Genomic DNA, 18,953 nt, shown 5'->3' with positions numbered 1-18,953 from the left:
ATGTAGAGTAATCTGGGAGAAAATAACATTCACCCAGTTATTCGCAAACAGCATGGATTTCAATAGGCACGCCATGTCAAAGCACTCAACATGCTATATGCATACAACCCTGCCTATATCGTTACACAATACAATGTGCATGATTCTAAACTTGTTTAGAATCATTCTAAAAAATGTCCGTGGCAACGCAAAGAGCAATAAGGAAATCCAAGGATGTGTGCGCAGGTATATTTCTAACCATACACCACATTTTAGTGAAGTTAAAGAGACTTCCGGCTCAGTTAACTCCGCCCCCAGCTGCCTGTACGTGAAAACGAGGAGCGTACCTCAGTATGCTTTCACACGCTCAGCAGAATTCCTAATTAAATGTAAGGGAGTAATAGCTGCTGCTTCGGTGACTTCAGCGAGAGTGCTGCTGGGCATGAATAAGGAGCTGGCATACTAATGCTTCATGGTTACAGTAGAGGCAGCCAGGGGGGTAAAGTTTCTAACTCCTATAATGCAGTAAAATGGACTTAAACAGGCATTAAAAAAATAATAGTTCTGTACTAGACTGTTTATGGAATAGAGTAAACCCATTGAGTGTCCCCCCTTCTATCTCTGAAAGGGTTAAACGATGTACATTTTATTTAGAGCTGGCGTCACTTGGAGTAAATGAAACATGTAGATTTAACCAGAAATCTTATGCTTAAAACGGTACAGCTTTAACCTGTTAGCTACTGTAGACTCCGCAGAGAACAAAGAGGTTAAATCAGGCATGTCCAAACCGGTCCATGAGGGCCGTAATCCTGCTGGAGGTTTAGGATTTCTCCATTTTATAATTAACCAATTAATTTTGTGCATGACTAAGCAATGTGTCTAAAAAAAAAATAAAAAAATAATAATCCAGATTTCTCTCCAGGCTACGATGGCCAGATCTGGACAATAAATTAACTTTCCCAGTGCCAGATGGGTATAAAGAATAATGTCCTGCCAACCCCTGGAACTCTAAGAGTTAAATCAGCATACTGCTTACTGCGGAATATGAAATTCAACATCGAAACAGTTCATGGGGGGGGAGGGGGGATTATTACTTTCCAAAGGGACAAGGAACAAAGTTTAAAAGAGAACACAGATTATGCTTAATCCATTCTAAAAAGTTATTAGCAGGAATTAGGTTACTGTGACCATAATCACTTTACGTGTGTCGATCTCCACTGGGCGACCGTGACATTTTATGAGCTCCGCAGCGATACCGAGGACGCTCACCACGGTAAAGACGATACCACGGACTTCCCATGCACATCCCTTTCCAACCAGCACCCTTCCTCCAGAAAAAATTCAGCGCTAAAGATCCGTTCATTGATCGGTCCCGGCTTTAATTTAGGAAACAAAGGAAAAGGCGCTAAGGGAAGATCAGACACCGTCCGCGGGGTCAGCTGCTCTGCATTTCAAAGTGAAACTTCCATGCGATATCCTAAGTTACTGTGCTAGAATCTCGGCCATTCTAAGGAAAGCAGGGAAAAGATGTGTTTACATAGTGATTAGGCCCTTAGAATAAGCCCCCGACCCCTGCGGTGAGAGCCCAACTATTATTCCTCTGGACCATTTCACAAAGCCGGGGAATATTAAACACCCATGCTGGGAAGACAGGCGAATGCAGGATGGTGCAGAGCCCAGAAAACGTCTTGAAAAACCCCTGCGCGGCCTTCATTATTTCCCCCTGAAGGAAACCTTAGCAAAGTGTTTAGTTAGAGAAAAACCCACATTGACATTGCCCCAAAGCCTTTAATCTGTCCTTTGTCACGGTCCCGCTTTGTGGCCAAGGGCTGGCATTTTGAACACTCATCCCCACCCCCTTGTCCCGTTCTATGGAAGCAAAAAAACAAAACAAAAAAAAAAAAATATACTAAATAATTAAAAGTGTAAAAAAATAAAAAAAAAAAGAAACCTGCTGGGAAACAGTATTTTTTTTTTATCCCTAACACAAAAGTTACGAAAAGGTTATCTGCATTCCGCTGGCAACGACCACAGGAGAAAAAAAACAACAAACCAAGGCTGGCTTATTAAGTGCGTATCCGAAGCTCGTGAAACAATGGGTTAAGCCTTTTCAGTAAATCCCATAATAGCTATTTTTAGCATTTGCATGCATTATGTCGTGTTGCTCCAAATAATTCAATCCCGAAACATATGGCAGAGAACACAGAAGTTAAACACGGGAATGATCATTTTCCACGATTCGGCCGGAGCGCTGCGCATACTCCGCATTCCAAACTCAAAAGAAAGAATTTCCGAATGGCAGCCATCTTTAATGGGGCGCGATAATTATTGTTTTATTTGAATCAGGGGAAAAAAACGAAAGAAAAAAAAACAAAAAACAAAAAAAACAGCACAGGGTCGGTTTGAAGATAACTCTAAAATCTATTAAAAAGGTAATCCAGGGTAATCACTCAAAGGGATTAAAATAAGTAATAATAATAACAATAATAATAATAAAAATTATTATTCCTGGATTGCTTTTACTTAAGACAATTCCGCATTGATGCATATTAATTTAAGAATATAAAGTGAAACTATATAATGAAGGATACTCCTTTTTTAACACTATAAACATCTCTAAGGACTTACACTATCGGCTTTTATTTCCAACTGCTACTGCAACTGTTAGGGGCAGATGTACTAAGCAGGCAATGGCATCTATTACACGTTGAAGTATACAATCCACGGAATGATGCGTGAGTTTTTTTGCTCCTAGTAAACACTCCCCATAGAGGTATTCACTAAATGAGAGCTACCCAATTAGGGAGAAGTACAAAGTCTCCTCTTTCTGGACTAATGCCTCAGCTTGGCAAATTCTTTCATTGCCGAGCCAAAAATAAATGCCGAGCGCTAAAAGCCATTTCTATGCCCAGGAGGCAATCTTGAATTTCTAGCAAGTTTAAGTTCAAAGAGCAAATGTGGTGCAAGTGGACGGTGACTCAGGATACAACCTACAAAGAGATCCAATATAGAACTTAGCGGACCGCGGAACGAATGATCTCTGGTAATTTCTAGAGTTTTAGATGAAGGCCGGTAGCTACTCTGTAGCTTGCAGACACCTTAATGCCGAGCATACCTCCTAGGTGCCTTCAAGAAACACCAGGAACATGTATGAAGACCTCGCACGGCTGTGCTATTAAGGCTATTAATCATTCAACTGACCCATAACTATCGTTCAGATATTTTGAACAGTTTTGGTGTTATTGGTTGGGAGACCCTAATGCATGGCTATAATATAAATATAACGCATAAGAGACAAAATCTAATCATGAGATCACAAGAAGGAGGGTTCAGCTCAGTCCCGAGTCATGACATCATCATGAAAAGATTTCCATATGGAGTCCTGTGACATCATCAGTGATTCCCAGTCTTGTTGCGCTGCACTCTGATAAAGAGATGAAACAGTGCCGTCAACTACATCAGATGAAATCTGTTAGCAGCATTCTGACACGTCTGGAACACGTGTGGATAGTGAAGATGTCACATGACTATCACAAGCACATTTTCGGACTGCAAATGGCCCCCCGTAAACTGGATCCTGAAGGGGATTTCATTAAAATGGGTCTGGGTATGATATCGTGAGAAACACGTTATCAAATGCAGTGTTTTACTTAGTGATTAAGCAGATACCAGTTCATGAAGCTCCCTAAATCCCCCCTAATCCAGGCACTCCAATAAACATTTAATGAGCAGAGGAGTTCAAAAAGGCTGGCGGGGGATTTAAACCTTCAATCTTGTTTTTATTGACTCTGGAAACTCAATTTCTACCTTCATGTCATCTGTTCTACTGACAGTTCTTCAGCTTTTTATATTGAAGTGTGATATGAAAGTGGGCAGAACATATAAAGTAGATAAAAAAATATATACACAACCTGATAAGTAATTGTGGGCAGCTGCTGCTGCTGCTATATACGGTATTAAAAAACATCTTAATGAACTTAATAAAAATAACACTGGGTATGAAGAAACTCTTATGAGGCTTGATGCACGACATACATAGATATCTATGGAGTCATGTTTTCCTTTAATTACATATAACAGTAACAGTAGCTACAGAATCTGCTGGTGCTATATAAGTAAACATAATGTAATTGTATGTGGGTTTAAAGCATATAACTATATACACTTTATATACTATGGTGTTGAGGGACAGCCGTGTCTTTAAACTAGACAGAGATCCATCACCGACTCTGCGCACAGTGCTAGTTTATGACGGCTCTGCCCCTAATATCAAACTAATCAATAAACCAAACTGAAGCGTACCCCATTAAATCAAGTATTTTTTTCAACACCCTACAAATTGTTGGAGTATTAGCAAGTTCAGAACTTACATCTCTTGCCTTTCCATAAAACGCCTCCTGAAAAGCACCTTCTAGGGATCCAATAAAAAACACTGGATGGCATTCGCCATATCTACAAAAGTAGAAACAAAAAACACGTAAGGTTAATTCGAAAGATGGAAACTGAAACCGAGCAATACTTCAAAGAATGCAAAGTGGGGTTGAATAAGATCCTTAACAAGCCACCAGGTTGGGAAGAATATAATTAGAAATGCTATGCTTTAAAGGTGCTGTTCCACTTTGGGTCTCTCATGAAACATCACCAGATAAGTGCTGCATCAAGCAAAGTGAAGCAAAAGAAATTTGTAATTATTGCTCCCCAATGCTCCCTGTCACTTAAAAGCTGCAGTAAAGGGTTTATAGAGCAAATTCCGGTTATTCTTCCAAAGCCGTCATCTATGTATGAACACTTAAGTAGTCTGACTTTCCACAACCACTCCCAGTTCCCTGGATTTTCAAGCAAATTCTTTCTGGGGTGTCAGAAACTGGAAGGCAGACGGAGCAGAGCAGTGCAGAGGGAAGAAATTAAGAGGTCCTGCTGGGGCTTCAAACGTCATCATAACCAACACCGCTATCCTGCCATTGCTTTGGAACATTAAGCGCAACGGCCAAAGAACAAACTGGGGTTATACAGAAGGAATACTCATTTTGATTCAAATTCTGCAAAGTCAAAAGAGTGACTTTCTTCCCAGACAGCTATATTTTAGCATTACGGAGGACCCTAGTCCTTCACAAGGTCCACTGCCAGGAATCTCCCCAAGGGGCTGTCTGCAAATTATTGGGTATACGAATGATCAGACCTTCAGAAAATAAAGTGCGTGCGTGCGTGCGTGCGTGTGTGTGGGGTGGGATTTGTTTTTTTTAAATCACTCAAACGCTGAGCATTCACATTATAGGTCGTGCATTTATTACCCTATATAAGGAAATACAAGTCAAGTGAACATTTGATATTTGTATGCAAACGACATCATAATTTCATTGTACTTTATCTCATGATTGTGCTCCTAAGGAAGATAGGACTGACGGCAATAACATTTTCTTATTCTTTTTTACTTCTTATAACCTGCAATTACCTGGAAGAGAACTCCGCTGTAAACTGCAGCAAGGCATCACCTTCGTTTTCAGCGTTTTCAGGCACTTTGGGAACAAAACAAAATTCAGAGTGAAGGCCAAGTTCTATTTTCCAACAATCACAAGACAAAAAATGAACAATGTGACATTAGCTGTTTTTACAACCATAAGTATTTAACTGCAAAAAACTAAAATAAAATTTTAATGTAAAATACAGTGCTTGTCAACTCTTGTACATTTGTTGTGTAGAGGGGGGATTAGGTAAATAATGGTACTTATTCGACAGTTCCTATCTCTTTGCAATTTAGCATTTCCATAATATTTGTTATATATTTGTTATTTATTGCTTGCTTGGGGTGTCTGTTTCTTTAATAATCACATGAGCTAGAAGTGTTTTTAGAGCAGCGTCAAAACCTATTTATCAAATCCTAGATTAGAATTTTTAAAAAGTAATAATAAATTGTTATTTAAAAACAATTCTCACTGTGATTGGAATTGCTCCTGTCACTGATATACTTTGAATAATCTGTATAAATGTGGAACTCTGGTGAAAAATTACAGTGCCCACAGCTGATTGCGTCACGTTTGGCCCTTTTGCTCCAGGACTCCACTTTGACGGGTATCTACTTTTTTGTATTTGCGAGGAATGGCCACTTACTCATTGGAGACTTTCTGAGTGCGGAAGAGGAAGCCATGCCAAAGATCTCTCCGTCATCCACCCCAAACTCTGTAGCATCCTCAAAATCATCTCCGTCGCTGTCACTGATCATGTGTATGTCTGTGCACTGCTGGGAAGGGGACTTCCGAGTGAGACCCAGAATAATTAATGATAGTTAGAATTCAACAGAAATTGTGCATGTGGCTAACAAGTATCCACTAAAATTAAGACTTAAGTAAAATGTTTATACTTATCACCCACCCTATCTGTACTAGGGTTGGTTTTTACCACCAGTTCTCTCCTGGCAGAAACATTAATAGAATTCCTAGAAACCCTTATTTGACTAGAATGACCATTTGGACATAACACTGACCCCACATTCATGCGTAGCTCTGGTCAATGAATAAAAGCACAGATGACTAAGGTCCCATGTTGACTAGAACTGTTGCTTTACAGAAATGGCAAAAGTTAAACATTAAAATAAAAAACATTCACCTCTTCTGACTGTTCTCTGGTTTGCACAGGGGATGTCCTTCTTGCCACCGTCAACCGGTGACAAGGATAGCTGATTCCTGAAGACACCAGCGTCATCTGCAGAAGAACACAAGAACGATGAGCCAGGGTGACACAGTTGACAATATTTCAATTAGAAATAATTGGATGCCTTGCAGCTGCTATATATACTTTTAACGTGGAAGCACAGTATTGGCAAGCCCAAGGATTGGTTTCTAGTAGCAAGAAAATAACATGGCCTTTTAAAACCCAGTGAACACGTAATTCACCAAGCAACATAATATTCTAGACAAGGACACTCCAATAGTAGAACAGTGTCAGCTGCTGCCAACTTCTGAACAACAACTCCCAGCCAGGGTACACAAGGGATCATAGGAGCTGGAGTTCAACAGCAACTTGGGGCTTGACGTTGGTTTCCATTACCGTGAACAGTGAGACAGGTGGAAATTTAAATTAAAATGTGTTTTTCCAATCAATGATTAATGTTCTAACATTCAAAAAAAAACATTGAAAAAATGTGTTCTCAAAAGAATTATAATTATATATATATTTATAGTTGATTGTTGTGCTATAACTATGCAGAACTTTGTTATAGTAATAGTGTTGGGTCTGCATGCACACAAAGTACAGTTGGCTCATTTGGATGGCTCTCCTACAAATGATCTTTCGCCTATTCCGATTAAACAATATTCTATAACTGTTAAAATGGTGATTTCACCCTTTCTTTAATATACTATGAGAAAAAGTAAAGCTGAATTAGAAATATTTATAGCAATCTTTTTTAATGAATGCTTCTTTTAGGAAATGTAGAAGTAATCAACTATCTTCACCCATACAGAGTAGCTAGCATAATGTATAGGTTCAATCTTCAGCGCGATACCTTGTTTTTATGAAGTGTACACTTTAAGAAATCTTTATTATTACTAACAAAAAAGTTTTGCATTTCCCAGCAGGCCCATGAAGTCACACATGGGTCCAACCATACTGCAAATGGAGCCGTTGACAGAATCCTTGTGCTGTGTTATGTGGACATCGCTATGACATCACAGGACACCCGTATATTTTTTACGTATTCATTGAGCACTGATTCTCTAGCTCCCTTTTCTTTATTTCCCCAGACAGAGAAGTAACATTTAGCCACGTCCACTCCCGGCCCTCTTACCTTCCTACTTAAGACTGTATGGGGCAAGCCCCACCCTATGCAGGGTTAGACCCACCCACAGAGCTGGCTAGTCCCCACCCTCTAGTGAAGACACTCCTCCCAGTAGAGAGCTCCAGGTAGCCTAGCCTGGGAAGTTCCCACGTATGCATATATGCAGTGCCCAAAACGGCAGCCTTCAAAATCGGGGCTCATAAACCACACTGCTTGGGCTGTCTTGGCAAATGGCTTGGGCGTTCAACAGGACCAGGTTCAACATTATAACTAATTCTAGAATTAATTATAAAGTTTTAAGTGTTACATTCAACAGACTAGATGGAACAGCAACTTTAAAAAAAGTTGGACAACTAGGGCCAGTACTGTGTTAATGTTACACACACAACCAAAAATTCAACATTTTATCAATTTATATTCTGGATTCCTGGGAAGTATAAAGTATATAAATATACATACAGTCGAGTTCCACCGACCATGAGAAACTCATGAATGTTAGAACGTTTCTGGTTTTGGACCCCCCCCCCCAAGTGCCCTAAAACATTAAAATATTTCCATTGTTATTCACGGGCCAAGCGCTCAAATACTGGTACACATATCAGACACACATTGGCTCTAACGTAAGGTTATAAATAAGATACTAATACACTTTTCACCCTGGCCTCTGTGGTTTCCGATTGCGGGGATTTAAATCACAGTATGTCATTTTTTACAGGTTGAAACAAGCAGATTATCCCTGCCAGTTACATGCTAGAAAAGGGCCTGTTTGAACTGGCCCGGTGTTAAAGCTCACCTCCAGCGGGCCAGCGGGGTGAGGAGCTCTCTCTGTCACAATGCTTTCCCTAATTAGAATTCACTGCTATTATCTGCATTAAACTGTCACACTGACTTGAGGTTAGACAGCAGAATCGCAGGATCAATACGAGCTGGAGATGTCTCAGCAGCATGGTGTCCAGTCCCTTTCATCCTCCATAACATAGAGCATTATCTGCGCAGACAAGGCCATGTCAAACCCGTTTGACTTCATTTGCTCCTGACCTCTTTCTATAGTAGAATGTCTTGAGATTCTCTCATCAAAAACAGATAGTGCTTAAAATGGTCTGAAAAGTGCATTGGACTCCGCAAACTGAGAAATCAGCTCTTAACATCTGTCCACAGAAAGGCACAGCCAAATTACCCCATAGGCATGCGCCTAGGGTACCAATATATTAGAGACCCTGAGTAAACAAAGAGTCGAGCCAACCATCCCTGCCCATGTTCAGCTCCCACTGTCATCTGTGTATCCCACTCATACTAGATATATTATCTAAAAGTATTATTGTTGTTGTTGTTATTATTAATTTATCTGTTTGACAAATTACAATATTCCCATTAAATGTATTAATATTATTGTTAAAGGAGAATATTTCATCTCCATCATGAAGGACCAATCCAAGTAAGCTTCTGAAGGTCTGAACAGTTATAGTATGTAATTAACGTGGAGGAATTTCTTTGATAAAAATCAAATAAAACAAATTTCAAGAAATACATTGTTTCTACTGGGCCAACATAGGCCTCCTTACAAGAGAAGTTCACTAGGATTAAGCGCTGCGTAAATTGTTGGCGCAATATAAATAAAAAATAATAATAATAATAATAATAATAATAATAAGATTAGCCCTCCATAACGCATAGAGGAATCAGGGAGGTTCACCTCTCCTTCCGACTCCAACCATAATTAATACACTTCAAAATTGATTTAACTTTCTAATATTTATGGTTATCATAAATCATTGAAAGATCTGAAAAATTATATATATGTTCCAGGTAATTATTCACCGCAGAGAAGTGGATAAAGGGGGCAGGTTCTATCGCCAGGAGGTTATGAAGGCAGCATTACCGCGATTGGGAGATAATTGGTGCTGACAGCTTTATTTAAGGTTCATTTCACTTTGTGATTTTCCTTTAGTTATGGGTGAAGCCGGTCCCCAAAGCCCAACCTCTCACACCTGTTGTAGCTCTTCATGTTACAGGCCAGTTTGGGCTTGTCACTTCAAATTAGCGCTATGCTGAGTCGATAACAGTGGCAATTACTTATCACAGGTTTAAAGAAGAAGAAGAAGAAAAAGTTTCTAATTCATCCAGAAGTACAGTGTCAGGAGGAAACAAACCTTCATTCTGAGAAGCTCGCGGTGGTTATTCTCAGAGCTGCCGTCCAGTCCTTTTTACTAAAGGAATGCGGTTAAACGAAACCACGTTTCTATTTCAAAACGCCCAAGAAATATTTCTAAAACATTCCGGAACCCATTTTTTTCCCCTTTTTTTTTTTTTTGCAGAGAGCCAGGACAGTAGTTTACTGGAGTAGTAGCAGCGGGGGCAGATAAAAACATGTCCAGCATGTGAAGGTTACGAGGGAAAACTATATAATACCTTAAACTTCACACTGAATCCACAATGTTAACCTAAGATTTTTTTTTGTGAATAATATTTTTACTAAATGCTGCATTAGAAACAATATTCCTAGTATTGGTGAATGTCCCAATCCTTACATTTTTTACGTACATTTTCTCTCATTTATAATTTGACAGGAACATTTAATTGTCATATGACATAAAGCCAAGCACCGATAGGCGGTTGTCATAGAGACTGATACATTCATACACAGAGTGTAGGCAGTAGTTTTGGTCATCTGTCTAGTAGCGATGGCCCTGGATCATACCAATGAAGGACATCAAGGCACCGGGTGCCATGGGTACTAAAGAATAACACATGAGAAAGTATCAGATTTTTAAGAAAGGAATTAAAAAAATGTAAGTAGCAAGAATTTCTCATTCTTACAAATAACATAAAAGGACGCATGTTGGATATTTATTATTAAATTAAGAAAAATGTAAGTAGGGCCCCCAACACGTGTCCCTGCATTCACAGCAACATGTGTGTGACACACCTATTCACACCCGGGAAACTCCTGAAGAAGTGCTGTCACTTCAGATAGAGCACCAGCAGATGTATCTTCACGGTTACTTGTTAACACAATGCTCAGTGCTAGATGAAGGCATCGCTGCATAGCCTGCCAGGCAGACACTCTATTTCTGCACAAACAGAACTCAGAGTTAGCTGCTATATGCATTTATAATACATATTGTATTGTCATCATTTTCTAAACCGTACACAGTGTCAAATATATATTTTTTTAACAGCGTGCTTTGATCTCTCCATCTAGACTCCCATAACATGGCATTAATAGGTGAACAGCAATAAGATGGATCTAATTGAATCTAATCGCATTTTAGATTTAAACTGTATTTTTCGTAGTTTGTCCATTTTTAAATTCAGAACTGGGACGGAAAAGTTTACTATCAGCAGCAACTTTTTTATTTACTCATCCCAAGCTAGTAAAAAAAAAATAATGAATAAATAAAAAATAAGAAAAACACTATGTAATATCAAACAGTAGAACCTAAAGGACTCTTCATCCAAAATGTTATGTGATGCTCTACTTATGTGTGTGGAATATGAGGGTGCTATGTAATCATGCAATAAATATTAAATAATATTGTGTTGAGTGTTTTTAAACATACATTTTAATAATTTGAGTATAACATTTAAATAAAAAAAAATAAAAAATTATATATATATATATACATATATATATACACACACACACACACACACACACACACACGTACATACATATGTATTTATCGCCAATGGATCTGGCATCACCCATTGGCTCCTCACACATGGGCCAGTCTGTGATAATTTCCCATATTCTCTATTTACCAGCTTCTACAATACTCTTGATAATTGTTAAAATGTACATTTGGAACCTGGTTAAAGGCTCTGAATCACTTTTAATAACCCATGAAAAACAAACGATCCCTTTAATTCCCTGAAATTAATTATTTTACACTTTTTGTAATAATAAATATAAAAACTACTGACATACGGACAGTAGAACCGCTTGTGGAAAGCTACATGTATGGCACAGAGTCCATTCATTTGTTATAGTGATGAGAACACAACCTTGCATGATCCCAAAGGTAAGGAAAAAGGCCACATGTCTCAGTAACATTATGCTTATACTTTCCTGTATGTTTAAGGTTTGAAAAAATAAATCTTAAAAGATTGCGTTTCTAATGCCCAAGCTGGAGGTGTCAAAATTCAGGATGTACTGACAGAAACAATTAACTTAACAGAACCTGGGAGCTTAGCAGAGGTGGAGAATGCCTGCAGCCACTTTTAAGAAGCATTTTTGGCACGGTGCGTCTCCCTGCTCAGATTTAATGAGGGTTTTATGGACACAGAGCTTCCTGATCGTATGAACAAATGTGTTTGTACAGTGGAAAATTCGTTTGACAAACCAGGCACGAGTTCTCTCTGAAAACACATAGCGCTTAACGCAAAACTGTAGACGTTGGACAGAGTCACAGCTCCTCTTCCGAGGAACATTTAATGGAAATGCAACACTTTACCAGTAATATGACGAGACGTAGGATGATCCTGGGATTTCAACTTGGTGGATGGTTTAAAAACCATGCATTGCACACAACAGATTTATAAATATAGGGCAGGGCAAGACCGAAGAGCCAGGTCGCTGCTACCCAACTACCATTCTGAGATCCCCGTTGAAGGCGCCTAATAAAAGCAATCTAGCGCCTAAAACTTTCTGTCTGCCAAACAAATATATTAAGTATTGGATAAAAATCTACTTGGATTTTTCCAACTCATATAAGCAATTAAAAATAAATATGCTACATGATAAAGCCTTTGGTGGATATGCTATTAATGGGGGGAAATGCATTGTACCTTGTGAATACTAAGGGGGTGAGTAAATGGTTAAATATTTGTGGTGTGTTAGTTTAGTGTCAATAAATAATAATAGGATTGTATGGATTGGTACCAGATCCAAAGTCATCGCATTACCTGAACTTTGATTACAAGTGCCGATCACTAATAAAGTAAGGACTGGACTCCTATAAAAGTGTACATTTTTTGTTTCTGGGGGAGGGGGATAAGGAAAAATAAAGGTGACAGATTTTTTTCAAAAAATAAACTTTGTTGCACTTCAGTATTGCTATACGTTCGGTCTGTAAGAGCTTCTGTTCTTATCCCTTGGGGATTGCTGCCCCCCCCCCTCACAGAAGATAAAGTGTTAAGTGTCCAAAAGTGGTTATCGTTTTCTGAATTACAAGAATCATAAAAAAGGACACTCTGCACAAGCTGCCGCTGAATGTCACCTGAAAAGCAATCACAAAAGGGCTCTGTCTTGGCTTATCTTTGGGCTCTGTCGCTACGGCAACAAGCCGAGCAAACGCGTCTCCGCATCCACGCATTGGCGAATCCCACAGAAGCTGGGGCTAAGGAGGCATGTGAAGCCTGGCAGAGATTGACTGCATTAATACATTAGCAAATACTGTGAAACACTGGATAAATGTCAGCAATTATGGCGAGGAGCGTCTAATAACTTTATCCATTGCCTGTCAAACCCCCATGAGATCTGATGTACGGCTGCCACTCAAAGCCCGTCTGCAATTTTATCTCTTTTGGACGCCCCGGTCCGCCGCTTTTGGATTTCGTACTTTGAAAAGTAATAAAGTCGGAGGCTGCTCATTCTGTGCTGATCACAACGGTCAACAAAACCAACAGATAGAGGGAGAAAGCTATACTTCCCACGCTCGTGTCAACAGCCGGGGCCAAGCAAGTGTCTGAGAAGTGTCTGTTAACAATAGGAAGGCAGAGAATAGGCAACAACGTCTCACCAAACCGCCCAATAACACCTCCAGGGCCCTATATATATGGGATACCCGATTCCTCAAACCAACTCGCAGCCCTTATACTCTACTAATGGGATATGGGGCCATTCTAGAGTTGTCCTCATCTATTAGGAGCTAAAAGTCTGTCCTTTTGAATGAATAAATCCTTATAAATAATCCCATTTCAGACAAATATCCCTGATTTTTTCATGCCACGATGACTCAGAGCTTTATGGTGCAGCAAAGGATTCTGGGTAACACCAAAAAGCATGGGGTTTATTCACTAAAGGGAGAGTTTGTAGGAGGTTGTGGTTCATTATGAAGGGCCAACACTGGCCCATTTCTCCAGAACGAGGGCTGAGCTGGCCCTGTATATTGCATAACCTCACAGATTTAACTATACATTATACAGGGCCAGTCAAGCGCTTCCTGTAGCAGAGGTTTCCTGGGGTTGCACTTCCATGAAGTGAAGCCATGGAGCTGAAACACAACTCTCCTGAAAACTCTCCCTTTAGTGAATAGTATGCTCTCTGTCTGAGCTTCTGTACCATTTTGTTATCTCACCGAGTTCATCTCTCCTCCTGTCCATGATATCTGATGATAGGCAGTGCAGGCGTGTTTTGCATACTATTAGCAGATTTATTACAATTTATATTTTTGACCAAACCACTTTTTTTTTTAGTTTGCACTCCTAGAAACTGGTTTTCCTTTCAACAACACACGGTACACAATTAACAGTAAAAACTCAGTTAAAATTACTTTTTAAATGTTCCCATGTATCTATGGGTAGTCGCAATGTATGGATTCTTTGTATTTCTTTCTACTGAGCTCAATTTAGCTGTATAGCTATTCGGTAATGTAAAGAAATATTCCCTACGCAGATATCACGGTTGGGTCAGACTCTGTAATAAAACACACTCATTCATTTCAACTAATTGGCCCATTTATTCACACTTAACCCTCTGCATCCCCCTGTACTGGAATACCACTAAAACACATGCATGCAACCATATAGCATTGTTCAGATTTTATTTTCTATGTATTTTACATTTCTCTCCACGGTTTATTTGGCACTCATGAGCTATCATACCTTATCTGTGAGCGGTTGCTACATTAAAGAGGAAATGTCGCCTTCACATGGCTGCCTGAACCAATCGACAACAATCAGCAACGTCACAATGGGGAGAGATAAGGTATATCTATTGTATAGAACTATAAAATGTAGATTTTGAGGGAAGAGGCAGATCTGATTTAAGGGTACAAGAAACTTGTAAGCGAGGGGCCGAGTAGGCTTTTTTACTGGACACAGCTGGCTGCGGTGAATACCGGGGACAAGACGGCAGAAAGAAATCAGCACCAGCAAGGGCTTTTTTCATTCTCAACCCTTCCAAAGACAATTCTGTAAATTATATTAAAAGCAAGTTTAATTATTTCCTAATTAAAAGCATTAAAAAAAGTTTAATGCCACTTTTAAAGTATGACCTTGCTTTATATCTAATGCTAATGTGAGCACGCAAGTTTCCATGTGTAGAAAGTAGCAGTATTTGGGGGGTTTTTTTAAAAAAGGGGGCAAAAAAAAAAATCTATCAAACAGGTTGTATCAAATATTTTGCAGTCGTATTCATTGCGTTTTAATCATGGCATAAAAGTTTTAAGTAGAAAGCCTTAAAAAAAGCTCACTTTTTGTACCAAAGCTGATTATGAATATGAATAAAGAGATATTGTATATCTAAACAGAGGTCATTATTTCACAGATTTTGCCCATTGGTTAAAAAAAAAAAAAGAAATAAAACCCTCTAATCCTCCTTCTTTTGAAGCAAAATGGCTGTAAAAATGCTTATTTTAATGCAGACTTTTAAAGGAATCTTTGAGGATAAAAATAAAACGATAAAATTCTGATCTAGGATAAAATCACGGGATTAAGGTCTCATGTTGAATAAAATACATTTAAAGATTTCTGAAAACATTTTAACTGTTCTTGATAATTATTGGATATGCAACAATAACGTTGACAAGCTGGTTTTGGAAAATAATTGGAAACTAGCATAAAAGAGGAGCATTTGTCCTCCTCCTCATAGATGAGATGCAGAGAAGTAGTTGGTTACAAAAGGTGCCAAATCTACGGGGATTAAAATAAACATCTTCTTTAATTAGAGCAGGCAGATTAATTCACAGTGTTAAAATTATTCCTGCACTAAATAAACCAAAAAGTGCCCTTGTTAATGTGCAAAATGAGATTTCTGGGGGCCCGTCCTCTGTGTGAATATCGGCGTCACTGTCACAGCTTGATAACATTCTTTCGATGCATCTTCCCCACGAGGAAAAGCGTTATTGACAATTCTTACAGAGCAGGAGCTTTCACCGCAGAAAGCGTCAATGAGATGATTCTGGCAACTCCAAGGGGGAATCCAGCCACAGTTATCATTTTAAATGATGTGGACAAAATCTTCGGTCGCCGTTATTGCAACGGTTTACACCGTCGGCTATAAAGTAGCCCGTACAGTTAAACGGCTTTGTCTGGGTTGCTTCTAATCTACGGTCGAAGACCTTTTAATGGCATTTCAGATTATATACGCAAATGGGAACGGTGACGCATTGTATCCGTCAGATGCTTAGATGTAATAGTTATAATAGTATAATAATAAATAGAAAGGCGCACTCTATTGAGAGGGTGCTAGGTAAGTAGGACAGCTTCCCCGAAAAAAGGAAAGTTAAACATGCGTGGGATAGACGTTAGGCTCCTGAATCTAAGACGATAACAAGGACTGATGAAGGTTTGAATCTTTACAGCAGGGAAAACGGGCAGACAAGATGGGCCAAATAGTTCTTATCTGCTATGAAATGTAAAATTATGAATTACATGCATTATTGAAAATAGAAGTGCTGCTGGATTTAGGGGAAGAGAGGTTTTTTTTTGCATGTATCAGCAATTTTAGTTGTAAGAGTTAATCAAACAGTTTTTTTGATGATTTTTTAAATAACAACAACAGGAATTATCTATAAATATTTGAGGGGTAAAATCTCAAACCGATTCCTGAATCCGAATTGTAGATGCAGAACCTTTGTGACGTTTAATAATAATAATTAAAGAAAAAACAAAAAAAACTTACAGATAACAAAATAGAATCAAACTGTAAGCTTTTAAAGGGCAGGGGTGCGCCTAGTGCCTACACTTATAAACACACTGCTACTTAATTGCTGTTATAGTCGACAAGTAATTGGTACTCTGCGCAAATACTGTTCACAACTCTTTGTTTTCTTCCTCTATTCTGAAGTGCCCTGTTGTCAGATCACAGCGAGAAGACGACTCACATTCACATGTCAACAGGATCACCTGCAGGTTAGACCTTCAACTGTTAATACAGCGGATAATTCTTCAGCTACATGACATTCATGCGGGGAGCCAGGAACTGTTCTCAACTGGATATGTTAAGTTCTATTATTTCCATTTTTCAAAGGCTAGATAAAATGGAAACAAGTCCCTCGGTAACAATGTCCCCTGGGGTTACTCACATGGGTGACGCAGGGACTGGAGACTGCAATGTCCACCCCTTTGCCAAGCACAGGACTTAAGGGCTTTGGTTGACATATCTAATCAATATCGAGTCCTTAAAGGAAAACTATATTGTAGCTGAAAATGAGATATGCCAAAAGTGATGGAATACATGCCAATGTTTATAAGACCACACAGAAGACAGAGTATTAGAACCATTGTATATATCAAATAATGGTTGGACAGGAGGAGACTAGAAATGCCCATCTTTTGACCACAGTTAACTACATTGGTCTTTCCATTGTACTAAAATAAAGGAGTCCAAGCCCCCCCCCCAAACTACTAAGCATTAATACATAAAGAAAACATTTTGATTGAAGTCCCAGCACATAAGGAAGACAGCTCTTTCCAGATCCAGTATGTAATTAACATAACAATTGACACATAAATGATGTCTTAAAATGGTATATTACACCTCCAGTATTTTTAGATATCTTATAATATGGGAAACTGCCAGCTACTGGGAAGCAGCAGCGACTTCTCGTGGGCCCTGATGGTCATCAGACCCTTTTCAGAATGGCCATACTCAGGGACTCATACACTGCATACATCCCTCTGGTTGCCTTTGCCTAATTAACCCAGTTCTGCTCTAATATAATCTCTGACTCTTCATAGACCTCAACAGATCAATATACTAATACACTGTAAAAGCTATCAGCAAACATTACGTTATTGCACTACTAAAAAAAAAAGCAATAATTCCCTAATTATTCTTCACCAGCAAAATATAACCCACCCAGGACCAATACGAACCAACACAGCCGTCAATACGGTCACTGAACAAAGTCTGAAGGTTATTTGAAGGTAAAACAGTAGACAGAGAAACCTCAAACAGGAGAGGGACTTACGGAGTCTGCGGCAGCTGGAGGCCAGCCTTCCCACACCTGATGGCGAACAGGGATACTTGTGAGATCGTAGACATTCCTCTTCACCTGTATGGGTGACAAAGCGAGCATTTTATTTAAAGAGGGGGAAAATAACATTGATAGGTGGAAAGAAACAGAACCGTGGGGCTGGTGTGATCCGACACAGGGGTACAAACATTCACGCGAGCGAATCGGATGAACATGAGTTTATATGGCGTATGTAGAAGATATGCAGAACATGTAATCAGAACACAAGCATGTAATAAAATAACACGGAGTCTAAATGAAATGGGGCAAAAGGAACTTCTGTTTAGGAGGTAACGAAAGGAATAAATCCTAAGCGGTAACATAAGTATTAGTTTAGTATTAGTACATTCATTTATTACCCCTGCCAATATTTTTTTATTTTACAGATTTTTTATTTAAAAAGCAAAAAAAAAAAAATCACTCCAGAGCTTAGCGTCCTGAACCCCTCGCACCACAAACAATTCCTGATATGATAAGAAGTTTCTACTAAAGGAACAGAGCAAATGCATTGGGAGGAATAATCATGCAAATTCTGAGAACCGTAATTTAAGATGGATACCATGGTATTAAACATTGATTAAAACCCTTAATTTTTTTAATCTATAAAACACAGAAAATAAAAGTTTAGCGTCCTGAATTCTAAAATGTAGAATTTGATGAAGATGCATCTGAAACTCAACAACTGTGTATAGGACTATAAATCCAGCAAATACTTATATGTCTTAATTCACTGAGAGCGTTTAAGTTTAATATTAAAGTTTGAAGAAGACTGGAAAAGGGTAACAGAGCGAGATCTTGTAACAAGAGGAATATATAAGAAGATATTTGTGCCCAGGTTCGATCATGATCACGCTACAACAATGTCAAGGGGCTAAGAGCCCTCTGAGCACCGCCAACTGCCTAAAGCTGTGTCTTTATCAGGAGTGTATTTGCAAAGACCATTTTAATTAGGTGTTTGTACTGCCGGAAAGGTTATTCAATATGGTCCCGTTTGACCCCTGGAGAATAAAGCAAAGCTG

The 18,953-nt window shown here is 38.9% G+C and overlaps 1 protein-coding gene across 1 annotated transcript in view; it reads right to left on the bottom strand.

Moving 5' to 3' along the window:
• The window catches only part of LOC149288500 (FAS-associated factor 1-like), a 98,267-nt gene that overhangs the window by 34,730 nt on the left and 44,584 nt on the right, over window positions 1-18,953 (bottom strand). The window contains exons 11-15 of the mRNA XM_089491668.1: window positions 17,890-17,973; window positions 6,583-6,678; window positions 6,088-6,217; window positions 5,432-5,495; window positions 4,350-4,431 (exon numbers count right to left, since the gene is read on the bottom strand). Coding sequence (XP_089347794.1) covers window positions 4,350-4,431; window positions 5,432-5,495; window positions 6,088-6,217; window positions 6,583-6,678; window positions 17,890-17,973 — 456 coding nt within the window. The remainder of the gene's footprint in view (window positions 1-4,349; window positions 4,432-5,431; window positions 5,496-6,087; window positions 6,218-6,582; window positions 6,679-17,889; window positions 17,974-18,953) is intronic.

Source organism: Sceloporus occidentalis, unplaced genomic scaffold, assembly GCF_023333645.1.
Source record: "Sceloporus occidentalis isolate IW3139 unplaced genomic scaffold, rSceOcc1.0.p SCAF_51, whole genome shotgun sequence".
Taxonomy (NCBI): domain Eukaryota; kingdom Metazoa; phylum Chordata; class Lepidosauria; order Squamata; family Phrynosomatidae; genus Sceloporus; species Sceloporus occidentalis.
The sequence above is the reverse complement of the archived record's forward strand: the minus strand, read 5'-3'. Positions and strand labels throughout refer to the sequence as shown.